Source organism: Cyprinodon tularosa, unplaced genomic scaffold, assembly GCF_016077235.1.
Source record: "Cyprinodon tularosa strain WSP-4 unplaced genomic scaffold, ASM1607723v1 ctg560, whole genome shotgun sequence".
NCBI lineage: Eukaryota > Metazoa > Chordata > Actinopteri > Cyprinodontiformes > Cyprinodontidae > Cyprinodon > Cyprinodon tularosa.
The window spans coordinates 30,073-57,849 of NW_024039297.1; the positions used below are offsets into that span (position 1 = coordinate 30,073).

At 42.7% G+C, this 27,777-nt stretch overlaps 1 protein-coding gene across 1 annotated transcript; it reads left to right on the forward strand.

The window, feature by feature from the left end:
* Nucleotides 1-468: 468 nt before the first annotated feature.
* Nucleotides 469-27,777, forward strand: LOC119796887 (GTPase IMAP family member 8-like). The gene is made up of 4 exons (XM_038305658.1): nucleotides 469-625; nucleotides 4,719-5,285; nucleotides 24,402-25,001; nucleotides 25,349-27,777. Exons 1-4 carry the CDS (start codon nucleotides 604-606, stop codon nucleotides 26,170-26,172), a joined length of 2,013 nt encoding a protein of 670 aa, XP_038161586.1. The 5' UTR covers nucleotides 469-603; the 3' UTR covers nucleotides 26,173-27,777.

Sequence of the window (27,777 nt, forward strand, 5' to 3'; positions counted from 1 at the left end):
GTGAAATCCATTATGGCTGGTTTCTTCTGTCAGAGTTGGTGGACACGGCCAGAAAACCACTACATAACACAAACTCACAGTGAAACTAGAAACTGGAAAAGAAAGCCAAACAAAGGGCAGAACCATGAGGGTAACTATTTTTTAATACAGTATATTATTTTTTTATTAATGTTGCTGCTTATTTAGATCACTTTATAACTCAGGCAGTAACTGTATATGTCCAACTATCTGTAATTATGGATATTAATGTATTATGTTACTGTTGTGTTCTCAGGAATTCAATACATTTTAGCCATCAGGTCCTTTAACTGCAGTTGCATCAGCACCACCCTTATAACGTGTCTCCATCAACTGTCATCAAAGTTTACCCCTTGAGGCAAAACTGCTCCCTCTTTGGATTACTTGTGTAACTTTGAATTTTCTCTGATCCTCCATATAATTAGAGGGTGTGAGTAGTTGTAGGTGAATATTTCCTTTTTAGGCTATAGAATTTTTCTGAGGACGAGGATGTGGTTGGGGGAGTTAACAGCTTCTGTTTATTTAAAGGAGGATCTGTGGTTAATACAGTCACATCAGGATCTTCTGCACTAACAGACATCCAAGATGAGCTGCTGTTGTGGGTCAGGTGAGTAGCCTACAATTCTTCCACCCTTGCTTATTTTTTCAAACTGTTTGGTGCTAATGTTCAACAAGCTGCTCTCAGTATTTGATATATATCCCGTTAGTATGAAGAACATTATTAGGCTCTTTGTAGGGGCAGTAGAATAGCAATTATGGCAATTATGATTGATAATTGGGAAACAGTTTAATAACTTCATAGCGTCTAAAATATTGATGTTGCACTATTATAATTTGGTCAGCAATGGTGTTGAAGCACAGTCATGTTTTTTTTTTTTTAATTGGGTCAAAGTAGATATAGGATCTTGCACCTTTAAGGCAGAGTTTGTTACTGTGTTTACTTAGCTGTTTTTTTAAGGTTGGAAGCAGGAAGATTGGCAGAGGTGTCCACGGTTTTCCGACTGTTTGGATTATTCTGAAAGGATGAGTCAGAAAACTTTAAAAAAAGAAATATATTGTGCATAGAAAGGAAATATATTGTGCATTTCTTTTGTGTGTGTTTTGCTCAATAAACAAGAAAAAAACGAAGCTACCCGACACCTGCTTTTTTCCTTTTTTGGGGTGGGGATTTTTTTATTTAGATATAAAATAGGATTTTATTGTGTGTAAAGTTGAGTTGTTTTTAGAAAACAACCTAGATCAACTTCTGAACCTAGTGGCTGCTTCATGTCTCCTAATGAATCAGTTAAAGGGATACTTTGGATCTTGCAAAAGTCCAAAGTAAAGTAGTTGGTTTAGAAACACCATTACAATCTCATTCCTCTTTACAAATGTTTTCTCTTTTTTTATTTTTCTTTTTAATGGGCTCTCTTCACAGCTCCACTATTTTCTTAACCTAAGGCATCTCCTTTGTTTCCTCTTTCATTCCTGGATAATCTGATTAATGCAGGTATGTCTGGCCATCAGGGAAAGAGAAAACAAAGAATCTGCCTTAAATTCAGGAAGTAATTGATTTGTGCCCATTAATGACGAATGTCCCCTTAGGTTTTTTTTTTTTTTTTTTATTAATATAAAAAGTACAAAATATTGACAAAACATGAAATTAAACACAGAAAAATTACTCATAAATTTAAGAAATTTAATATATACAGAAAACCAAGGAACAGTATTAATTAAAGACACAATGAACAGAATTTCCAAAAAAAAAAATACAAATTTGGATTTTTAAGAATTGCAATAAAGGAACAAATCATATCACAGAGGTCAGTCAAAACCGAAGACTTCCAAAATAAACTTCCAACCAAATTAGTGGTTGAAAGTTTGGCAAAAAGAAATTAAATCACTCAAAATTAATGATCAATTTATTGTCAATTGTGTTAATGAAAGAACTTCCTGAAACAAAAACATTTTCAAACTCAGTGGCAGAAAGAAACTTATATAACATAAACAAATCTCGATTAACTAAACTTTTAAACAACTTAATAATATTGACCTTTCTTTTCTCAAAATGCATAATGTTTCTAGCCAACCATATTGCCATCCTGGCATGACTTTACAAAAAATTAACTAAACTTTTATTTTTGAAATTTACAGCAATAACCGTGCCAAATAACAAAAGCATTTTCCAATCTAAGTGTAGTACATTTGTGCTCCAGTGTTTAGCAATTAATTTTTTTTTTTTTTTTTTTTTTTTTTTTTTTTTTTTTTTTAAGCTTAGGTTAAGACCTGCAGCTGTCTTATGAAATGATAGGTCAGGGGCAGAAGTACATACTTTCTGAGGGATATGCAGACATATCATTGACATGATATGACATCATATCCAAAATATAAGAAACAAAATGAGAATCTGGAATGAAAAATTAGACAACATGGGATTAATTTCCACTGTTATGCTGATGATACCCAGCTATATCTGTCTATAATCCGGATCAAGCTAATCCATTACATAAATTACAGGCATGTCTGAAGACATAAAAACCCGATGACTCTTAACTTTCTGCTTCTGAATGCAGACAAAACAGAAGTTATAGTCTTTGGACCAGAGTCTCTGAAAAAGAAACTGATTAGTCAGTCACTTCATTTGGATGGGATTAAACTGATTTCAGATAATAAAGTAAAAAATCTTGGTGTTGTTTTTTATCAGGACCTGTCATTTAAATCCCAGATCAAAGAGGTTTCTAGAATTTCCTTCTTTCATCTGAGGAATATTGCAAAAATGAGAAATCTCCTGTCCAGGGGTGATGCTGAGAAACTAGTCCATGCATTTGTTACTTCAAGGCTGGACTATTGTAATTCTTTACTATCAGGAAGTCCACAAACTGTAGTTAAAAGCCTTCAGCTGATCCAAAATGCTGCAGCCAGAGTTCTGATGAAAATGAAAAAGAGAGATCATATCTCTCCTATCCTGGCTTCTCTTCATTGGCTTCCTGTTAAATCCAGAATAGAATTTAAAATCCTCCTTCTCACATATAAAGCCTTAAATGGCCAAGCTCCATCTGATATCAGAGATCTGATTGTTCCTTATGTTCCTAACAGAGCACTTCGCTCTCAATCTGCAGGTTTACTAGTGGTTCCTAGAATTTCTAAAAGTAGAATGGGAGGCAGATCTTTTAGTTCTCAGGCTCCTCTCCTGTGGAACCAACTACCAGTTTTAGTCCGTGAGGCAGACACCCTGTCTACTTTTAAGGCTAGGCTTAAAACTTTCCTTTTTGATAAAGCTTATAGTTAGAGTGGCTCAGGTTATCCTGAGCTATCTCTATAGTTCTGCTGCTATAGGCTTAGACTGCTGGAGGACATAGGGACCCCTTTTTCATCATTCTGCTTCATTCTATCTCTATTCTCCCACTCTGCAGAATCTGTTAGTTCAATCTCTAACGTTCTGCTCTCTCTGCTTTTTCTCATAGTAGCTTCATCTGGTCTGTTCCTGTTTGGCTGTTACTCCATCCTGGAGAGAAATATCAGCTGTGCTGCTGCCATCAACACCTTTGTTTCTAGATGTTGGAGCTTGGCCTGTTTTCCAGTGTAGTCCTGTTTCTCTGACTGTGACTAACTGGATGTGCTCTCTTCATCCTCCGACATGGGAGCTGGCTCGGAGCTCGTCTGCCTGGCTGTGTGTTTCCTGGACGGGGCCGCCTGTGGAGCTGGTTGACAGTTGCCTTTTGTATCTATGCTTCTTTTTCTATGTCTGCTTCTGTCTCCTTGAACCCCAGTGGGCCTCAGCAGATGGCCGCTCACACTGAGCCTGGTTCTGCTGGAGGTTTCCTTCTGTTCAAAGGGAGTTTTTCCTCTCCACTGTCGCTACAAGCATGCTTAGTGTGAGGGATTGCTGAAGAGTCAATGAGTCGATGCAATCAGCTGGTTTTCCTTAGATAGAAAACCTTGAATCAGTTTGACTGGATGATCTGGTGAACTGGAAAGTGACCTGAAATGACATGATGTGAATTGGCGCTTTAGAAATAAACTGAATAGAATTGAATTAAATTTGAATATTCCCGGCAGTCTATGGCCAAGAGGTCCACCTTGGACAGGTTCCCAGTCTGTCACAGTGATGCTATTTCTGAATCAGAAAATCTATTTGCAGGTTTTAATTCTATTCAATGATTCACTGACTAGTTAATTTAATAATTGCCTGAACAATAAAGTAACCACATAAAATTTTATTGATATTTTTTGGCATTATCTGTCATTTTATAAATACTGATACGTACACAGTTGCAAGGCTACAGTAACCTGCTGTTTTACTTGGAGTAATTAAGCTAACGTTAATCTATACCAGCCTCCATACAGAGGCTCCAGCTTCTAAACTTTCCCTACATGCCGTCTTTTAGCCACTGGAGAAGTGGCCTTTAACTGTAGCAACATCTTTCTCCTTCTCCCTCTTTTGTTGCCTTTTTTGAGCTCCTGATGGCTCTCTTTTTAGTGAGTCCATATCATTTACACATGCACTAAAAAATGCATACTTAAGATTTTTATCAATGCTTTGGCGTTCCCCTAGTATAGCAGTGCCACTATGCACCTTGTACACTGCATGCCCCCCCTTTCTGCGCCACTGTAATAAAGATAAAAATAGTCTGTTTTGCTGTTATAAAAAACTCATAGAACATTGTGATCTGCTGCTTTGAAAAGCTCACATCTTAATGATTTCTGACATTTTCCAACAGAGAATCTGGAGCTAAAAATCCTGGTGATTGGGAGCAATGAGGAAGAAAGGAATGAAATCATTAACTTGATCCAGAACCACCCGCAGTCCAGTGAGACCAGCCTCAACCTTTCCTTTATGCCCGCAGAAGAGGTTTACCCTGGGAGCTGTGAAGATAATGATATGGCTCTTTGTAAACCGCTGTCTCATTCAGTCCCAGATGATAGTAAGGAAATGGAAAAGATCAAGAGGTACATCTCCAAAACCGCTCACCATGTGTTCCTGTTGCTCATTAAGAACGGTCAATCCAAAGAAGAAATAAAAAAAATGGTGGAGAATATAAAGGCTGAATTTGGTGAGAAAGTAACAAAGAGCATGATTCTTGTGGTCAAGGGAGAGGCTCCGGGAAATGAGGGGACGTCCATAATAAAAGACATTGATGATGAGGAGAAACTGAAATTCATCAGGTGTGTTAAATTCTGCAGCCCTCAAGAGGGTCAGTCTGCAGCCGGTGACATCATGGCAAATATTCAAGATATCAAAGAAGGAAAACGTTACACCCAAAAGGCTCCAAGTTCAGCAGAAAAAGGTAAGAAGTTTTCTCTGCTGATTGAAGATAGTGATAGGATTGTGACTCAAAGCATTGGTCGGACTAATTATGGGAAAGACTCTTCAAGAAGGTATTGTGTTAGTTGACAATACCTGCTTGAATGGGAAGGGGGTGGGGGCGGGTGGTTGGATTGCCAGTCAGAAACAGTTTTGTTTTCATGGAAAGTGTAATATGCACAGGTTTGGTATTTAAGTGACATTAAATTAGTTCTTATTTTAGGGAAGTTGCGACTCTTCCCTGAGCAGCATGCCTGAAATGGGCAGAAGAGCTAACTTTCAGCTGGCTATCCCTTACAGACGGCTCACTCTCTATGCCTTCACCTTGAAACCCAGCAGTTTTTGTAAGGAATTTGTCGCGTATCTTAAATTAGTAAATCCCAACAGAGGGTACTCTTTCTTAAGTAGTGAAATTAAACAGGGCTGGGGTCTGTTTTTCTTTGTGTGAACCCAACTGAAAAAATAAATAAGCCTTTTTCAATAAAAAAGTAAGTTTTTCTTATAAGTTTGAGTTCACCTTCAGCTTTGACAAACATCCAAAACCAAGCAGCAAAACAGAATGGATGTACAGAACAGATTAGTATCAGTTGTTTTCCCACATGTGAAACTCATTAATGTTGAAAAAAATTAAAACAAATGAAATAAGTCCAAGTTTTGTGGACTTGGAGAAGGCATTCGATCGTGTCCCTCGTGCTGCCCTGTGGGGGGTGCTCCAGGAGTATGGAGTCGGGGGCCCTTTATTAGGGGCCATCCGTTCTCTGTACAATCGGAGCAGGAGTCTGGTTCGCATTGCCGGCATTAAGTCGGACCTGTTCCCGGTGCATGTTGGACTCCGACAGGGCTGCCCTCTGTCACCGGTCCTGTTCATAACTTTTATGGACAGGATTTCTAAGCGCAGCCAAGGACCGGAGGGGGTCTGGTTCGGGGACCAGCGGATCTCGTCCCTGCTTTTTGCGGATAATGTAGTTCTGCTGGCTCCCTCCTGCCAAGACCTACAGCGTGCGCTGGGGCGGTTCGCAGCCGAGTGTGAAGCGGCCAGGATGGGAATCAGCTCCTCCAAGTCCGAGGCCATGGTTCTCGACCGGAAAAAGGTGGCTTGTCCCCTTCAGGTTGGAGGAGAGTCCCTGTCTCAATTCGAGGAGTTCAAGTATCTTGGGGTCCTGTTCACGAGTGAGGGAAGAATGGAGCGGGAGATCGATAGACGGATCGGTGCGGCTGCTGCAATAATGCAGACGCTGCACCGGTCTGTCGTGGTGAAGAGAGAGCTGAGCGAAAAGGCAAAGCTCTCAATTTACCGTTCGGTCTACGTTCCTATCCTCACCTATGGTCATGAAATTTGGATCATGACCGAAAGAACGAGATCCCGGATACAAGCGGCTGAAATTAGCTTCCTCCGCAGGGTGGCTGGGCTCTCCCTTAGAGATAGGGTGAGGAGCTCGGTCATTCGGGAGAGGCTCAGTGTAGAGCCGGTTCTCCTCCACATCGAGAGGAGTCAGTTGAGGTGGCTCGGACATCTTCTTCGGATGCCCCCTGGACACCTCCCTCGGGAGGTGTTCCAGGCACGTCCCACTGGGAGGAGGCCCGGGGGACGGCCCAGGACATGCTGGAGAGACTACGTCTCTCGGCTGGCCTGGGAGCGCCTAGGGCTTCCCCCAGCAGAGCTGGAGGAGGTGTCTGCGGAGAAGGAAGTCTGGGAGTCTCTGCTTAGTCTGCTGCCCCCGCGACCCGGTTCCGGATAAAGCGGGAGACGACGACGACGACGAAATAAGTCTAATTAATTTATGTTCAATATTTTGTTCCTAATTCATCAACTTAATTTGTGACTGTAAGGGAAGTTCCTAAGAGGAGCTGTGGTTTTTTAAAAGGCAGATCTATTGTACAATTTTATGTTGTATTTATTTTGAACTACTAGCTTTACATTTTATGTTTTTTATATATGAGATGGAATAAATAACATGCCAAAGAACTGAATGCACAAGTTTAAGAGATTAAATAAAATATTCTTTATTTTATAATTAATTATTGTACATTCCAATTTTGGGCAGTCATTGATACTTTTGACTGAGAGGGGAACTAATGGTAAGACAAAGTCCCACCTTTGATTAGGTCCATCAGAAAAAAGTTATATTAATAAATAAATATTCACAGATGGTTTTCCTAAATTGAAAGAAAGCTAAAGAGAGCTTCAGTCATTGCTGCAGAGCTGCACCACTGCTCCACTTTGTCACCATCCTGTACATGATGCTCCTAAAATAGAAGGTAAAGTATTTTAAATTCAATTTCACTAATATCTTCTATAAATTAGGCTTACATTCCGGCCCTTAATTGTTACTTTCAAGGGATCTAACAATTACTAAATACGAAAGCCTAATTTATAACTTAGTTCTGAATAAGGTAATCTAACATCCTTATGTAACATTATCTCAAGTTACTGGTTAACTAAACACAAGTTTACTCATATCACATTTTATGAATCCGAAGCTCTGTAAAGTTTACAGCATATTTGAATATTCACTGTTCAACATACATTTCCAACAACAAACATAACTTATCCACAGGTCGTTCCAAGATACTACTTTTAGTTTTAAGAAATACACGTAAACCAAGCCCATTTGAATCTGGAACAAATTTTTCAACTTTTCCCATCAGCCAGGAGTTTCTTGGTGATGTCTCATCAACTAGGAGAACAACATCTCCTGGTTTCAGATTTTGTCTCGTAACTGTCCATTTGTGTCTCTCCTGTAGAAGAGGTAAGTACTCTGTTGTCCACTGCTTCCAGAAAATGTCAGAAAGGTACCGAACTTGTTTCCACCTCCGCTTTGCATACAAATCCTCCTTCTGAGACAATCCAAGAGGAAATAGTGGCTGGCTTTTGAGGAGAAGCAAATGGTTAGGAGTGAGTGCCTCTACATCATTTTGCTCATCTGACACTCTTGTTATTGGCCTGCCATTAATGATGGCTTCCACTTCACAAAATAATGTCTGAAGGCATTCATCATCGAGGGATGGCTGTTTCAACATCTGGTAAAGAATTCTTCTCACAAATGGATCCATCTTTGCCAGACGCCCCCAAAATGAGAACCTGCTGGCGGGTTTAATATCCAGGATATGTTTTTCTGCAAAAAGAACATCTGAGATCTTTGATTGATTCCAGATCTTGATTGCTTCGCACATCTCGTTTTCTGCTCCTACTAACACTGCATGAAAAGTGAGATTTTCGTCCCCGTAAACTCCCGCAGATCTCCCTGATTTTCGTCAGTTTCCGACAATTTGCAACCCGCGCTTGTCGCCGTTTGTCAGTGCCACAAATTGTCGGAAACGGACTCTGACGTATGTGGAGAGCGATCAGCTGTACTAATGGCCCTAATTAGCATATGAATGCAGCAAACCCGCGCGGCTGGCCAGGTCTGAATAACCTGAATAACCTACTCAGTATTGGCTGAAACCACTATTCTCAAACAAGGAAAATCGCTCGTGATTGGCAGCAAAACCACACGTGGCCACGCCAGGCTTTAATTTTCTTACTGAGTATTGGACGGAACCACTTCTTTTTAAACAAGTAAAGTCGCTCTTGATTAGTTGGCATATATATATATTTACATATAAATTTACATAAATATATATATATATATATATATATATATATATATATATATATATATATATATATATATATATATATATATATATTCATATATTCATATATTTATTTATTCATATGCTGTGTATTTATGTTATTCTACACTACTACACAATTATTAGGCTACCATCAAGGACATGAATTAATTTATACAGGAAATGAACATTTGCCAGGAAGCTGTTTATGCAAAGAAAGAGCTTTATTAAAACAAACACAACTATATACAACGCGAGGATCTGCTCACACATGCGTATCCAAAAATTACAACTCTGTGAACTGTCCGTTTGCTTCCTCAGGGTTGGAGGTAACTGGCAGCATTTCCTCCGAGGCAGGTCCGATGTGCAGACGCCTACTGTGCGTGGCTCTGTACTTCGGCATCGCTTCTAACCGGGACTGCAGCTTAACACAGAGTTCAGTGAGATCCGGCCTACGAAATGGCGGCGACCGTACAATCCATCCAGAGACACCGCCAACGACGCCATCTTCTTCGTCGGACATGAGGCCGACGGTGGCGGACTTCCAGAGTTCCACTTCCTCATCTGCTAGCACACTCTGCCTCGCTTTCAGCAGCTGAAAAAAAAAACAATGAATCAGCACTATGCGATGGGATGCACTGCGTATGGACACAACACATCTATCAATGCACCTGAAAAATAGTCACCAAATAAAGTCTTACTCTCTTTCTTTTCTGAATGCTTGGCAGATTCCGCGTGCAACGTGTTCTCTGGCTGCGTATATCTGAAGCTCCTGCGTAACGTCTCATAATACGTCTTACAGGCAGCTGGAAAACAATTAAATGAGAGTGGTATGAATAGGTCACCGCCTCATTGTGAGGCGAGATTAGTCTGTGAAAACAAAATGTACAGTTGTGATCGGTATCCATCCGTATCTATTTCCTTTTACCACAGAATGAAAGCATATTCTTTAAATCTTACCCTTGCTCCGGTTCATCGCGCCTGCAATTTGTCTCCGAGTTGTGAAAACGGCATACTGCTTCCTGTGAATCACAAACAATACACTTTAGTAAAGCTTGTTCTTGCAAGGCTACTATTAGCCGTAGCTTTAGCCTAGGCTGTTATTAGCCATAGCTTTAGGCTAGGCTGCTATTAGCCGTAGCTTTAGCTTTTAGCTTAGCAGGCAGTAAACGAACATATATTTACCGCTAGCTTCTCTTCTTTGAGTTCGTCTCTCCCACACAGTTGTTCGACTGCAGAGTCGCCATTGCATCCAAGAGGAGTTGAAGGTGAGTAGAACGGGGGACGTCGTCCAGCCATGGATCACGTACCAGCAAAATCCAAACAAAGGAACTGGAGATAAAGTTCTTCTGAGTATAGCTCCTCCAATCACATATGAGGTCATTGTTATACGGAAGGACTCGCGAGAACAGCTGCGTCATCATGTTTTTTTTTTTTTTGCTTTATTGGCAATTCCCTGTAACAATACAGAGTAATTCAAACATCAAACAAAGATACACAGCAGTTGGTGACATTATAACTTAAAAAAAAAGAGACATACAATGTAAAAAATAAATAAAAATAAAACAAGGGAAACAAACATATAAATAAATGAACAAATAAATAAAATAAACATAAAATAATAATAGCTAGGGGTTTGTCATGATGGGTTCACTAAAAGCGACCCAAGAATGCAGAACACCACTGACAGACACAGGGATGAAAGTTTAACAGTTTATTGATGCACAAGCACACAGAATATACTGGTTCAGGTTCGGGGCCTGGATACTGGTTCACCGGAGTCTGCGTGAGAGACAGTTCAGTTAGCGTTGCCAACAGAGGTTTGATTTCCTGAAGTTTACTGATTGTACCTTGAGGGTTCTTGAGGTTAGCTTTGGGAGAGTCTCTGTTGGTTCTGGAGAAGAGTTCATCAGCAGAGTCCGTTTGCTGCTTCAGCGTCTCACGTCTAGTATGAACAGACCTTGGTTTAGGGTTTCCCAGCTCTAGTCCAGAGCTGCTTGGAGGTTCTCTGATTCTTCAGGTTTGGCTCTGAGGGTCGGCTCGGCAGGTTAGCTCTTCCTGAGCTTTCACAGAGGAGGCACGAGTTTCCTGGAAAACAGAGACAAGGGTTAGAATCCAAGCTGGATTCAAAAGTCATCGAGTTACTCTGAGGATCTAGGCTTAAGCGCTGACCAACTGGAACAACACTGCGGCGTTGAGGCAAGGTCTGAAGACAGCTTAAGTAGTGGATCCTCTGATGATCTTGATGAGCTGCAGCTGTGCAGGAGGATCCCTCAGAGGATCCACGGCGGACTCTACTGGAGAAAGGTGGAATTTCTCCAGCTCCCAACAGTACCCCCCCTCAACGACCGCCCCTTGGCGGTGCGGAAGAGGTCGAAGGGCAGGAACGCTCGTACTCCTCGATAAGGGCAGGATCGAGGATGTACGAGCCCGGAACCCACTGGCGATCCTCCGGTCCGTAGCCCTCCCAGTCCACGAGGTACTGCCATCCGCGACCTCGTCGCCGGGAGTCCACGATGCGTCGAACTGTGAATGCTGGATGACCATCGACCTCCAGGGCGGGTGGTGGGGAGTCGGACGGTGGGCACAGAGGGCTCGAGGAGACAGGCTTGATCTGGGATACGTGGAAGGTAGGGTGGATCCGGAGTGACTGAGGTAGTTGGAGACGGACGGCTGAGGGGTTGATGACTCGAGTGATCTTGTAGGGTCCGATGAACCTAGGAGAGAGCTTTCGAGACATCCCCTTGAGGGGAATGTCTCGAGTGGACAGCCATACCTCCTGGCCCTCAGTGTACTCGGGGGCGGGACGTCTCCTGGCGTCGGCGAAGCGTTTTATGGACTCAGATGACTGATTGAGGGTGGAGATGGTTTCCCTCCAGATTCTTTGACAACGGCGGATGTGTTGATTTACGGACTGGACCGAAATCTCTCTCTCGTCTGCGGGAAAAAGAGGTGGTTGATAGCCGAGACTAACCTGAAACGGGGATTGTCCGGTGGATGCAGATCGAAGGGAGTTATGTGCGTATTCTATCCAAGGGAGAAATTGGCTCCAGTCCACGGGGTTGTTTGAAGTGAGGCAGCGAAGGGTTGATTCCAACTGCTGATTCATTCTCTCAGTCTGACCATTCGATTGGGGGTGGTAACCAGAGGTGAGAGAGGGTTTGCAGCCGAGAGCAGAACAGAAAGCCTTCCAGACCTGGGAAATGAACTGAGGACCTCTGTCCGAGAGGATCTCTTGGGGAATGCCGTGTAACCGGAAAACATGCTTGATGAGAAGCTGGGCTGTCTGGAAGGCCGTGGGAAGTTTTCTGAGGGGAATAAGATGGCAGGACTTCGAGAAACGGTTAACAATGGTGAATATGGTGGACATACCTCGAGAGACGGGGAGACCGGTGACAAAATCAATGGCGATATGGGACCAAGGACGCGAGGGAACAGGAAGCGGCTGAAGCAGGCCAGAAGGAGGTTGGTGTGAGGCTTTGTTACGGGCACATGTGGGGCAAGCCAACACATACTCCTTAACGTCCCTGTGGAGAGTGGGCCACCAGAAGCGTCTTGAGATGAGAGCTACAGTTCTACTGACTCCTGGATGAGCAGAGAATTTGGAGGCGTGCATCCATTGGATGAGACGGGACCTGACGGAAGATGGAACATAGGTTCGGTTAGTGGGACCGTTACCTGGATCGGGTTCAGAGGCCAGGGCTGAGTTGATGAGGTCAGTTATCTCCCTGTTGACCACTCCCACTGTGCAGGAGGCCGGAAGAACAGGTTCAGGTGTCTCGGGATGATCGACGGAGTAGAGACGAGAGAGAGAATCGGGTTTGACATTCTTGGATCCGGGTCTGTAGGAGATGATGAGATTTAACCGAGAGAAGAAAATTGACCACCTGGATTGGCGGGGATTAGCTTGCTTGGTTGACTGGATGTAAGCCAGGTTCTTGTGGTCAGTCCATACAAGAACCGGATGCTCAGCTCCTTCCAGCAAATGTCTCCATTCCTCCAACGCCAGTTTAATGGCCAGAAGCTCTCGGTCACCCACATCATAATTTTGCTCAGCAGAAGAAAGTCTACGGGAGAAGAAAGCACAAGGGTGTATCCTTTGATCTGAATCCAGTCTCTGGGATAGGACTGCTCCAACACCAGAATCTGAAGCATCCACCTCAAGAATAAACTGCTTGGCTGGGTCAGGTTGAATAAGAACAGGTGCTCTGGAAAATAAAGACTTTAATTTATCAAACGCTGCTTGAGCCTCAGGAGTCCACTGAAAAATGCCTTTGACAGAGGTCAGAGAAGTTAATGGAAGGGCGGTCTGGCTGTAGTTTCTGATAAACCGACGATAGAAGTTAGCAAAACCTAAAAACCTTTGTAGCTGTTTGCGGTTCTCTGGAACTGGCCAGTCCAAAACTGCCTTAATCTTGTCCTCAGATAGTTTTACCTGGCCGCCCTCGAGCACAAACCCCAAAAAGGTGACTGAAGGTTGATGAAATTCGCACTTCTCGGCTTTCACGAACAGCTTGTTCTCCAGCAGTCTCTGTAAAACAAGGCGGACATGTTTCTTGTGTTCATCGAGGTTCTTGGAGTAAATGAGTATGTCGTCAATGTACACGAAAACAAATACATTGAGAAAGTCTCTGAGAACATCATTTACGAGGGCCTGGAAGCAGGCTGGAGCGTTAGTTAGACCAAAGGGCATTACTAGATATTCGAATTGGCCCAAGGGTGTTTTGAAGGCAGTTTTCCATTCGTCGCCTTCACGGATCCTAAGGAGATGATAAGCGTTTCTTAAATCCAGTTTAGAAAACAGAGTAGCTCCCTGTACGGGTTCAAAAGCAGAGGCAAGGAGAGGCAGTGGGTATTTGTTCTTAATAGTAATCTGGTTCAAACCTCGATAGTCAATACAAGGTCTCAGGGAACCATCTTTCTTCCCCACGAAGAAGAACCCGGCGCCCAATGGAGAGGATGATGGGCGGATTATTCCAGCAGCTAATGATTCGTTGATGTATTTTTCCATGGTTTCTCTTTCGGGCTTGGAAATATTATACAATCTGCTGCTAGGTAGAGGAGCACCAGGTAAAAGGTCAATGGCGCAATCGTATGGTCTGTGTGGAGGTAGGGACGTCGCACTGACCTTACTGAAGACAGGGGCTAGGTCATGGTACTCAGAAGGAACTGAAGAAAGGTCAGGAGAGTCCATCTCCCCCCCACCTCTAGGAGACCCCACCAAGGGGGCGGCAGAACGAAGGCATGTTTCATGGCATGAGATGGACCATGATTCCAGGTGACGTTCAGTCCAGTTAATGTGAGGATTATGCTTCTCCAACCATTCGAAACCGAGCACCAGCGGGGAACATGCAGAGGGAAAAACAAAAAATGTTATAGTCTCTCGGTGGTTACCTGACAGAAGTAGCTCGAGGGGCTGAGTTCGATGGGTAACTCGATGGAGTCTTTTTCCGTCAATAGCGGATACACTGAGAGGCTGAGTCAGAGGAATGGTCTCAATTTGGAGTTGCTGGACGAGGTTAGAATCGATTAGGTTACGTTCACAGCCTGAGTCGATGAATGCAGAAAAAGAGAGACTTTGATTAGCACAGAACAACGTGGCAGGAAGTAACAGTCGAGGAGATTTCTTAGTGTTTATCTGGCCCGCCAGACTCCTCAGATCTTCTGGCGGGCCCAGGCTTTTGATTTAGCCGGGCAAGAAGCGATGAAGTGTCCACTCTCACCACAGTAGATACATAGTTTGCTTAGAAAACGCCTTTGCCTCTCCTCTGGAGTGAGCCTAGTGTGTCCCACCTGCATGGGTTCGACATCCCGTTCGCTCGAATGAGAGGCCTGAATAGGCAACGGTAGAGACTGGGACTTAGGCCTCTGAATGGGCAGCTGCTCTGTAGAGGAAGAACAAACAGTCACGTTATGTGAGGCAGAAGAAAGTGTACCCTGCTTCTTTGAGCTGTTTCTGGCACGAATTCTATTATCCAATCTAATGGAGAGGCGAATTAGATCTTCGAGGGTAGCTGGTTCGTCGAGGGTTGCGAGCTCATCCTTTATGTGCTCATTTAATGCCATGAAAAAGGCTCTCTTTAGAGCGCTTTGGTACCATCCGGAAGCTGCCGCTTTAAGCCGGAAGTTAATGGAAAATTCAGCCACCGAAGCGATCCCCTGTTTTAGGTTGAAAAGAGCTCTGGAATCAATAGTTTGGTCAGTTTCTTGGTTGAATACCTGGGTAAATTCAGAGATGAAATCAGAGTAGTAGCAGTTTAAGCTATCGTCAGCGGCAAATCTAGCCTGAGCCCATTCCAAGGCTCTTCCTGTTAACTGTGAGAGAATAAAAGTTATTTTCTTGTAATCCGTGGAAAAGCTGCCGGGGGAGTTCTGAAAAATCAATCGACATTGAAATAAAAATCCTTTGCAATCTTTCATGTTACCAGAAAATCTTTCTGGAAGACTAGGACGGAATTCTGATGACGTCACTGCTGGTGACCTCGGAGGAGGAACTGGACCCGGAAATGGTTGTTGTGCAGCATTAGCGCTGTTCAGATAATTAGCACAGCTCTGTAGCATGTGGTTATGAGTGTCAACCAGGCGGTATAACTCACGGAGCGTTTGGTTTGTCCTTGTATTTGGGCATCCTGCTCCTCCAGTCGACGGGTGAGGTGATCTGCTGGGCCTTGAGTTTGGCCGCAGTGTTCTGTCATGATGGGTTCACTAAAAGCGACCCAAGAATGCAGAACACCACTGACGGACACAGGGATGAAAGTTTAACAGTTTATTGATGCACAAGCACACAGAATATACTGGTTCAGGTTCGCGGCCTGGATACTGGTTCACCGGAGTCTGCGTGAGAGACAGTTCAGTTAGCGTTGCCAACAGAGGTTTGATTTCCTGAAGTTTACTGATTGTACCTTGAGGGTTCTTGAGGTTTGCTTTGGGAGAGTCTCTGTTGGTTCTGGAGAAGAGTTCATCAGCAGAGTCCGTTTGCTGCTTCAGCGTCTCACGTCTAGTATGAACAGACCTTGGTTTAGGGTTTCCCAGCTCTAGTCCAGAGCTGCTTGGAGGTTCTCTGTGATTCTTCAGGTTTGGCTCTGAGGGTCGGCTCGGCAGGTTAGCTCTTCCTGAGCTTTCACAGAGGAGGCACGAGTTTCCTGGAAAACAGAGACAAGGGTTAGAATCCAAGCTGGATTCAAAAGTCATCGAGTTACTCTGAGGATCTAGGCTTAAGCGCTGACCAACTGGAACAACACTGCGGCGTTGAGGCAAGGTCTGAAGACAGCTTAAGTAGTGGATCCTCTGATGATCTTGATGAGCTGCAGCTGTGCAGGAGGCTCCCTCAGAGGATCCACGGCGGACTCTGCTGGAGAAAGGTGGAATTTCTCCAGCTCCCAACAGGGTTTACATTGAGTTTATGGTCATTTAACTTTTTGTAGCTTCCTGTCCTAAACAGTCTTTAAGGAAACATATTAGAAGATGCAATATTATATATGTGAGAGAGGAGTTGCTGTAAAACAATGGTTTACCACAGATTTAAAACTAGTAATAGCATAAAGAAATATGAAAACTCTAAAACAGTATTTAGACTTTTTATCAACAATTACTGTGGGTAGCACAACTTGTGTTACAGAAAATAGCAGGCTTTGGAGATATGTTCTGGAGAATCTTGATTTATACCATACTACAGAACATTTCAAAAGGCTGCTGACTTTTTCTTTGTTTATAGGTGAAAATAATAAAAACTACAAAAGAGCAACTTTGCTGTTCTCCAGAAATATTGGGAAAATTGTTTAAAAGTTTGTTGCATAAGGGCGTGCTTTGGTTGCCCAGTGTTTAGCGCACAAAACCCATGTACAGAAAGATTCCTTAGTCCTCGACATGGATGACCCGGGTTCGAATCCTTGGCCGCATGTCTCTCCCTCTCTTATACCCCCTTTCCTGCCAGCCTACTTCCAAAAAAACGAGACACTGGTGCCGTAAAAACTCCAAAATGTGCTGTAAAAACTCCCAAAAAAAGGCTCTTGCATAAAAGCTTCTACAACACAATGCTGTTGATGGTAGATTGTTTTGAAGGGTCAGACAGGAAAGCTTGGTAAACAAATCTAACATATCTGAGATGCCGATACCATTTACTGTGAAAGAAAGGACAACGGAGAGAAAATGTAGAGAATAATGTAGGAGTGCTGCTAGAATTCCAGTTCCCAGATCTGTGTTTTCTATTACTTCTACAACCACTAAAACTTATGTTATAAATGTACGTTATTGGCAAGTGAAACCCTGTAAGAGCTCTCCTTAGATATCAGCCCAGTTACAGTTTGCCCTGCAAAAATAATCTGCTCTCTTGAAAATCTCAAACTCTTGCCACATTTCAGGCATCGAACATAAACATTTTTTAGTGAAGAATCAACAACTAGTTTTACCCAATCATGAAGTGTAATTAAATATATTGGATATTTTTAACTTTTTTAACAAATAAAAAACTGAAGAGTGGGGTGTGCAAAATGAATCGGCCCCTTTTACTTTCAGTGCAGCAAACTCTCCCCAGAAGTTCAGTGAGGATCTCTAAATGATCCAATGTCGACCTAAATGATACTAAATAGAATCCACCTGTGTGTAATCAAGTCTCCCGATAAATGCACCTGCTCTGTGATCGCCTCAGAGGTCTGTTTAAAGTGCAGAGAGCATCATGAAGAACAAGGAACACATCAGACAGGTCCGAGACACTGTTGTGGAGAAGTTTAAAGCTGGATTTGGAAACAAAAAGATTTCCCAAGCTTTAAAAATCCCAAGGAGCACTGTGCAAGGAATGCACATTTTACCTTGCTGATTCTGATTCACATTTTACCAACTGATTCTGATTAAAACTAATTTTTGAAATAAATTATTTTGTGTATTTTTTTACATAACATTTGCCATTGCTAATGGCATACACAGTAATCTAGCGTACTTTAATTCAAGTTAAAATGTAAGAGTCTATAATTAGGTCATACTGAGCCTGATCTATTTGTACCATCTATTTGGGGGATATTTATTGCCACACTTTGGGCCACTTATAACCAATTTAGCATCAAATAAATGAGGCAGCCTACCTCAGCATTGTTGATGACCTTATGTCCTTATGACCACAGTGTACCAATCTTCTGATGGCTACTTCCAACAGGATAATGCGCCATGTTATAAAGTGAATCATCTCAGACTCATTTCTTGAAACTTTTCCACTTAAGTAATTGTGAATTGAGCATATTGACAGACAACATTTTATGTTTATCTTAAATGCAATTTTTTTTTTTTATAATTACTGCTCTAAATGTATTGCTCTGTCAGCTAAAGATCTGTTTCGTGGTGATCTGTTATACTTTAATTAAATAAATCAATTCAAGCTAAAATGTAAGAGTCTATACTGAGCCTGATCTCTTTGTATCAGAGATTTTCTTACCTTTTAGAAAAATGTCACTTGGGGTAAAACTCCCCCTGCAACCCTGATTTGCATTTGTATAGCTCACAGCATGTTCATTTACATGTTAAAGCCTCCCCTAGAATAGGGGGTTTTCAGGTGACGTCACGCTCACGTGACTACTCAGCGCGTCCGCCATATTGGGTGGCAGCCTTAGGCAGTATTGACAGTGAAAAATGGTGAAATCGTGTGTAATTGTTGGTTGCACGGCCCGTGGAGGTGGAGATCAACGCTCTTTCTATCGCATACCAGACGTAATCGTGAATCAATGTGAAAAAACAAAACAGCTATCTGAACAACGCCGTCACCTATGGCTGACACGGATATCCAGGTCCGATTTGGACGGTGTTAAGCTGGAATACGCCAGAGTCTGCAGTGCTCACTTTGTCACAGGTAATTAACTGTCAAGCATTTAAAACATGTAAGAATATATTAATAATAGGGCTTGGGCGTCATGACGTATTACTTTCCGTGGCCGCAATGTTGACCGTCTCCGCCGCCGCTACTCAGACTACTGCCTATGACTACCGCGTACTGGACTCCCTCTCTCAGCCGTGTTTTAATTTGATTAATTTCACCTTAACTTGATTTCAACCAGTGGGAAAAGGCTCAAATATTTGAAAAACCCGGAGGGTTTAGGGAGGTTTGGCAGTTAACGTTACTAACCAAACCTTTGAAACACATAGCAGCTAGTTAAAAGTACATTACATGCCTGAGTGGTTGTTAGCACTAACGGTTAGCACTGTTTGCTGGCTTTATGAGCTGCAGCTCCTGAACCCATCCATTCGTAAACTGCACATGAGACTCCAAGGACTTGTAGCTTTGGAACTGTTCGCGCACCGCCGGCCGTTAGCCACCTAGCATAGCGAGCCCTGCGTCGGATTGTTTACATTTTTACCATCTTATTAAACTCACCCGTCCACGTATGATGGCGATTTCCTTCATGTACATCACTTCGACATCTCGTACCCAACCAGATGTGAACTGGTTGTGAGCCTCTAGACCCTTGTACGCTCTCATTTCCTCAAGAGTGTGCAGAGGGTTTTCACTGAACACCGGGTAATGAACTATGTCACCATGCTCTACATTTGGCCAATCATCTGGATTAGTGCTAAACAAGGCACCGTGGAGGGCATAGGGGTCCATATGGTCGATCACGGAACATTTCCTCAGATATGTTCTATGATCTGGTGGCTCTAGCGTGCTGGCGTACTTATCCATTCGCGACATGATATATTTAATATACGATAATATGCCACCCAAGATGGCGGACCAGAAGCTGGCCAGTGACGTCACTGAAAACCCCCTATTCCATGGGGGGGAGGCATGGGGGGAACACTGCCTATGAAAGTCCACGTCAATTTCTGACAATTTATGGGAGTTTTCGGCGATGCCTACAAATTACCGTAAACTGCCGTTAACCTGAACTTCCACGACAATCTACAGTGCCGCATATTGACGAAAATCCCACTTTTCATGCAGTGTAAATTTGCTCCATTATCTGACCTCATGACAAACACCTGGCCTCTGCATGCAACAAATCTCCTAAATGCATGAATCAGTCTCAAGTGACTGGGCGACTTCTATGTGTATTGTTCTAATGGTGAGACGTGAACAACACACCATATTGCTTGACTGTACTTCCACATTTTACATCGAAGGGTCCAAAATAATCGATTCCCACATTTGTAAATGGGGGCTTATGAGACATCAATCAACCAGGTGGTAAATTAGCCATTCTTTGTTCTCCAGTTTTTGCTGAGATTCTTTTGCACGTCACACATAATGACAGTATTTTTATGACAGCTGAATCTGCTTGTGGAATCCGAAACCTTTCCCTCAATTCTGACATTATGTAACTTCTTCCACTGTGTCCTGTTTCTTGATGAATGTGTCTGAGAATCAACATCAAAATATGGTGATTTTTAGGAAGAAGAACAGGATGCCTAACATCTGCAGGCAAAGCAGATTGATGCAACCCTCCTCCAACTCTTAAAATCCCATCTTGAAGAAAAGGGTCAAGCTTATGATTTGACTTGATCTTTTCAGCTTGTCACCCTTCTGAAGACTTTTAAACTCATCACTGAAACCTTGACTTTGACAGACTTTGATAATCACAGTGGTTAGGAATGAAAAAAAACTTTAACATCCATGACACTGCTTTTTAATCTGTGCCAGTCTGAGTAATAACGGGTGAACTTGGTAAGAGCATTTTCGCACAACTCTACTTTATTTTTAATTTCCGCATCGTCTTTTATTATTTCTTTCATATCTGGTGAAACTGACCAGTGTTCTTTGTTCTTTACCAGAAAATCCAGTCCAGTAATGCACTTGTGACCTTTTAGGAATGCATGTGCATTCATCCCTCTGGATGCATGGTCAGCTGGATTTGACTCAGAGCTTAGATACTTTTTAAATCTGATGTTCTCACTGGAAATGTACTTCAGCATAGTAGTACTGTGACCAAAACACACACTCTTAAAGGAATAGTACACCCAAAACATGATTAGCCTTCATTTTCTACTCACCCCCATGCTGAACAACACTCTGGAGTACTTTTTTGATATCTCAAATGCATCTGGAGATCTGGGAGGCTTCTTGCTGTCTGCTGACATTCAAATAATGGAGGTCTGTGGCGCCCGAGGCAGAAAGGTCCATAAAAGTCCACAAAAAACATGTCAATATTCCTCCATACTGCTCGTCCAATGTATTCCAAGTGTCCTGAGTGGGTAGCATCCAGAATTTACTCGAAACGAAGTCATTTAGAATGTTTTTAGAGCATAAACAGTAGTGTATAGGATTTCCTGAAAGCGCGCACATGCGCGATCCCAACGCTACGGAAGCCGGCAGACCAAACCAGCGCATTCAGCTCGGCAAAGAACTCATGCTCTTCCTCAACACTGAAGTCCTCAGACATTTTTCTTTCGTTGTTTCTTTCTTTGCACAGGTAAACGGCACATTTCTTCTTCTACGCTTGCATTATTGGCAGAGCAGACGCTGAATGCGCACTTTCATCTGGTTTGGTCTGCCGGCTTCCGTAGCGTCGTGATCGCGCAGGTGCGCGCTTTCAGGAAATCCTTCTATCCTCACAGTCTGGATTCCATGCAGGACACCCTTTGCAGGAGAAGTAAGTCTGCAACTTTTTCCTCCTATGCAAAACAAAAAATTCAAATTTCCCACTGAGCCTGAACTAACCGCAGTGTCTTCCCCTCACCTTTCAGTCCCTGTTGAGCAGTGCTCAGAGCAGCACAGGATTCACCATTCTCAAATAAACCTGTTTAAACTTTTCCCTGGTCTCACTGTTTGGTCTTCTGCATCTTGGGGTCAGACTTTAATAAAATCATGACAGACGGACAGTTTTGGTGGAAACAGGAGAGTTGAGGTGCACATTTAATTCTGCTGTGATTTGGGCAGCCATTTTTTTTTTGGATACAATCCAGGTTAGCACCCGAACATCCCTTTCAGACAGCTTCCTCTTGCGTCCACAGTTAATCCTGTTGGATGTGGTTCGTCCTTCTTGGTGGTATGCTGACATTACCCTGGATACCGTGGCTCTTCATACATCACAAAGACTTGCTGTGTTGGTCACAGATGCGCCAGCAAGACGTGATCCAATAATTTGTCCTCTTTTGAACTCTGGTGTGTCACCCATAATGTTGTGTGCATTGCAATATTTTGAGCAAAACTGTGCTCTTACCCTGCTAATTGGACCTTCACTCTCTGCTCTTATTGGTTCAATGTGCAATTAATGAAGATTGGTCACCAGGCTGAGCCAATTTAGCCATGAAAACTCCCACACTAAAATGAGAGCTGTTTCAGTTTCATTGTCCAACCCCTGTATATGCTTTCTTAAAGGAATAGTACACCCAAAACATGATTAGCCTTCATTTTCTACTCACCCCCATGCTGAACAAAACTCTGGAGTACTTTTTTGATATCTCAAATGCATCTGGAGATCTGGGAGGCTTCTTGCTGTCTGCTGACATTCAAATAATGGAGGTCTATGGCGCCCGAGACAGAAAGGTCCACAAAAGTCCACAAAAACGTGTCAATATTCCTCCATACTGCTCGTCCAATGTATTCCAAGTGTCCTGAGTGGGTAGCATCCAGAATTTACTCGAAACGAAGTCATTTAGAACGTTTTAGAGCCTAAACAGTAGTGTATAGGATTTCCTAATAGCGCCCCCATGCGCGCTCACGATTCTACGGAAGCCGGCAGACCAAACCGGAAGGAAGTGCGCATTCAGCGTCTGCTCTGCCGATAATGCAAGCGTAGAAGAAGAAATGTGCTGTTTACCTGTGCAAAGAAAGAAACAACGAAAGAAAAATGTCTGAGGACTTCAGTGTTGAGGAAGAGCATGAGTTCTTTGCCGAGCTGAATGCGCTGGTTTGGTCTGCCGGCTTCCGTAGCGTCGTGAGCGCGCATGGGGGCGCTATTAGGAAATCCTATACACTACTGTTTAGGCTCTAAAAACATTCTAAATGACTTCGTTTCGAGTAAATTATGGACGCTACCCACTCAGGACACTTGGAATACATTGGACGAGCAGTATGGAGGAATATTGACACGTTTTTATGGACTTTTATGGACCTTTCTGTCTCGGGCGCCATAGACCTCCATTATTTGAATGTCAGCAGACAGCAAGAAGCCTCCCAGATCTCCAGATGCATTTGAGATATCAAAAAAGTACTCCAGGGTGTTGTTCAGCATGGGGGTGAGTAGAAAATGAAGGCTAATCATGTTTTGGGTGTACTATTCCTTTAATGCAATTAAATACATTTGTGATGGTGACTTCTAAAGATCTCAATGTATTTCGTATCGATCAGATAACATCCTCTAATATAGGATGGGCCTTTATTTCACTCGTGCATATCTTGGTCCAGGCCATTATTGGAAGAAGGCCAGAATTAGAGGCAGGCCTCTAATTCTATTTGATCAAAACAGACTACCAGTGGAATTAATAAAAAACAAATTTTGTTTCTCTTTGAACCTATGAAATACTAGGTTCATTTATTGAAAAAGTACAGTTGCCATTGGTATACAGAACATTATTAAGACATCTTCCAGTAGCTGCTATTTTTCTGCAGAATGGAATCTTGGCCAAAATGACTTGCGAAGCAAAATAAAAAAAAAAAAGGAAACTGTTCTGCCATCACAGCGAAATTTTATCTGAGGCAGGCTGAGCGGAAGTAGGCTCGCAGTATCATACATTTCACAGGAAATTCAGAACAACGAAGGCCAACGAAATTCTGTCATTTTAACGCTGCCTGGTTACCACCAGACCTACCGGTGATCACATGTGTGTTTCAGATCAGAACGATTGTGTGGCTGTTATCCTCCTGCAGCAGTGTGTTGCAGTGAGCTAGACGCAGACATTTTAGATTTATGCTCAATATTAAAGCGTGGTCTGCGCTACACGTTGTGGGTCAAGATACGGCAGAGGCGGGTAAGGAAATAGGGGCGAGTAGTCCGACAACGGAAGGACATGATGCCGAAAAAGAGTGGAGATCCAGGTGGAAACAGGGTCCCAGCGTTCTCACCTCGCTCTTCTAGCAGGTCAAACTTCACGAGTTGTTTTCCGCAAATTTGGTCATAAAAACAAAACAAGCCGGCCTCCTGTCTGCAGCACTGTCTGCGCGAAGGAAGGGACTTCCCATGCTAATGGCTTGGATTCGTTAGTCAACATTTGTCCTTGTATGTTACTATCACAAGTTGTTGAGGACTCCTCGGGAACATTGTTGGTTCTAATTGTAGCCCTGGCCTGAGTCCGGCCATTATTTACCTCTGCCGACAGCGAGACTGGCCATTATTAGAGACCTGGCTGCTAATGGAATACAGGCCAATATTAGAGGATTTACGGTATATATATATATATATATATATATATATATATATATATATATATATATATATATATATATATATATATATATAGGGTATAAATTATGCTATACTCTCTTAGCTCAGGGAGAGAGAAAGTGGTGCTTTAGACTCTGCTATAATATTGAATACTGATTATGAATCTCAACATTTTCCAACAGAGAAACAGGAGCTGAGGATCGTGGTGATTGGGAGCAATAATGCAAAGAAGAAAGAAGTGATTGACATGATCTGGAAATATCTTCAGCAGAGTAACAATCCACATCAGACCAGATCCCCATCAGCAACCAGGAGTTGCTGCCTAAAATCTAAGGGTTACCCTGTGAGCTATAAAGGACGTGACATGGTTATTTTTAACCCACCTGGTCTGTATGCTTCAAAATGCTACGGGGATAAAATGAAAGAGATCAAGAGGTGCATCTCCAAAACCGCCGGTCATCTGTTCCTGTTGGTGATCGAGAACGAACCATCCAAAAAGAAAATTAAAGAAATGCTAGAGGACATAAAATTCACCTTTGGTCAGACAGTAACAGAGAACATGGTTCTTGTGATCAATGGATATGCTGCAGAGGATGGGGGGGGGTCAATAATAGATGCCATTAACGCTGAGGAGGAACTGAAAAACAGGTGTGTTAATGTCCAAGGCCAAAACCCTGAATCCGCAGCTGACATCATGGATAAAGTTGAAGAAATCATTGATGGTCGTAAATGCTGTTACACCTACGATGAAATGATGAAGGCTCGTTCGTTAGCAGAAAAAGGTGAGAATCATCTACTGCTGATTGAAATATGTTTACTGACAGGATAAAGGCCTGGAGGTTTGGTCTGAGTCAGTCACAGAGGGCCTGGGTGGGCTTCAGTCCCAGAGACTCCAGGCTGAAATTGCCTGGTTATGGTCTTTATGTACGATTAAAGCCCTCTGAAGGGAAGCAGGGCAGTTAGAGATGTTAGAATAGGAAGCAGCATTCTAGATAAGAACAAGGTCTGATCTTTAGCAGCCTTTATTATAATGTCTGCTCAGTTTAGGCCTCATGTCGAGCTTTTGCAGGTGATTTAGACTCTGCTGTATTACTGCATACTGATTATGAATCCTAATATTTTCCAACAGAGAAACAGGAGCTGAGGATTGTGGTGATTGGGAGCATTGATGCAGGGAAGAAAGAAGTCATTGACATGATCCGGAACCACCCGAGGATCACTGACAAACCAAATGAAACCAAGGTCAACATTTGCTGCTCGAAGCCCCAAACTGAGAGTTACGCTGTGAGATATGAACGCCGTGACATGATTCTATTTGACCCACCGGGTCTGTGTGATCCAAACTGTAATGGGGATGAAATGAAAGAGATCAGGAGGTGCATCTCCAAAAACGCTCGCCACGTGTTCCTGTTGGTGCTAGACGTAAACTTTACGGAAGAAAATAAAGAAATGTTGGAAAAGATAGAATCCACATTTGGAGAGAACATACAAGAGAACATGATTATTGTGTTCAAACTGACACAACCTTGCGACGAGCCCCAAATAGATATAATTAAGAGGGAGGTATTTGACCTTATGAAGTTCCTCTATGACTTTGCAGTGAAATGTGAAAGGAGGTGTGTGGATGTCGTTAAAACTTCCAACAATGAATCTGCAGTCAAACAAATCATGGATGAAATTAACAAGATCATCACGATAAGTGAAGGAGAGTGTTACACCTACAAGATGTTGAAGACCGTTCAAAAGAAAGAGGAGAAAACTGAGAAGCTTTCAATGAGGGCGAAAATTGGTTTACTGGTAGGATTATGGATCGGAGCTTTGCTCGGGCTCATTTTCTTTGGGAAGGACTTCCTTCAAACAGGATGTGTGCTTGGAGGTGGATCTGGAGCCATAATGGGGATGGTCGGTCCTGCTGCAAAAAACCGGCTGTTGGCAATACAAAATCGTATTTAATTATCTGCTGCTTTAATGAGCTCAGAGCTTCAGAGAAACTCCAAATATTCGGACCTAAAGCCAAGTTAACGGTACGGGAAGATCCATGACCATTATCATGACATCACTAACAGCATCATCGTCCAGTTAATTTGTCCTTTTTTATTTTTACATTTTACATTTATTCTGTAAGTTTTTTTAACCTTTAACCTTTGCTTTGATTTTAAAACCATTTAATCAGATTTAGCGTGCAGATTAAACAGTAGATGAAAGTTTTCTTTCTTCTATATTTTTGTAACGAGAATTAAAGTCGTAGGGAAGCGGCTGTTCCAACCGTTGCATTTCCAAATTCTCCCGAGTGGTGCGCGATTTTACACGAGTGAATAAAGAGAATGTGATTGGTCGATTATCAAGGGGGCGGGATCTTTGTGGTGGAAGGTTCAAAAGCAAGTTTGAGAGATTGGAGCAGGTGCTCTATTTGCCAATCCAGACCTAAAACCCGTCTCATCTAAGACTCTGGACCTAAGGGACTAACCCCTGACCTACCAGGCATCGCTGATCCCTCTTCTCACCCTCCCCAGCACAGCCAACACTTGGACATTTACAACCAATACAGTCAATGAGAAGCTGTTTCCAGCCGAACAAAGACATTTAGATCTCTGCTTGGGCGGTTATTCTGTTGGAAATATTTAAACCAAAAATTTTTTCCAACATTTATTTTTAACGAGGATAGAATCTTCTGATGTTTTCTGCAGACGTTCTGCACATATCCCCCTGGAAAATGAGAACTTCATCCCAACTGGGTTTTCATCTGGTTGAAGAAAAGGAAATGAATCAAATACTTAATGATAAATGGAGAGCAGGGGTTCTGTTTGATTATCCTGACCTAAAGTTGGGTTTCCTTTGGGACTCTGAGCACCCCTGACCTTTCTCTGTTTGGATGCTTCTCTTGGGTTTGTTTGGATCAGTGGCCCACAGAACACTGGACCAACCACTTTGCCCTGTGACCGAGTCCTGCACAGGTCTGATTTTTAAAAACTGTATCCAACAGTTCAGAACCGAGACCCGACCTACCCACGATTATCCCTATTTAAACCCGGCTGGGAACAACACAACTGTAAATAATGAAGTGCAACCCGACCCATGATCACAAAGTGTAAACACAGCTGTTTATAATAACAGAGACAGAAAAGATAATTGCGTCACGCTCACCTCCAGAGAGCGCTGCGCTCACAGATTAACAGCTGTATTGGCTGAATAAAGAAGGTTTGCCTTAATGGTTAAAAAATATTGTTATCTGGATATTCTGAATCAGTAAATTTTTTAAGATGTACAGTTTATAAATAACAAATGATACATTTCATTCAAGCTGTAACTCTCTGTATGTTATCTGTCCATATTTTGTTCATTTATAACCTTGCCTGCACCCGTCAAATAATATGAGGTCTTTTTCTACCTGTAGATGTAGGTATTATACGATTACCTGATGATACCGACGGGTGCGCGAGCCGGTGCAGGACTCTGCTCTGGAATGTTCAGTTTGTTCTGGTTGCTTCTTTACCTGCTTCTGACTGCTTTGTAAATCGTTCTGTTCCATCTGAACCACAATAAATGATTTCAGCTTCA

Bases quoted from the DNA above. Each gene is read 5' to 3' on its own strand.
- LOC119796887 (XM_038305658.1), top strand. From the start codon at position 604: ATGAGCTGCTGTTGTGGGTCAG. The intron at 626-4,718 runs GTGAGTAGCCTA...ATTTTCCAACAG, and splicing joins GAGCTGCTGTTGTGGGTCAG to AGAATCTGGAGCTAAAAATC. The intron at 25,002-25,348 runs GTGAGAATCATC...ATTTTCCAACAG, and splicing joins TCGTTCGTTAGCAGAAAAAG to AGAAACAGGAGCTGAGGATT.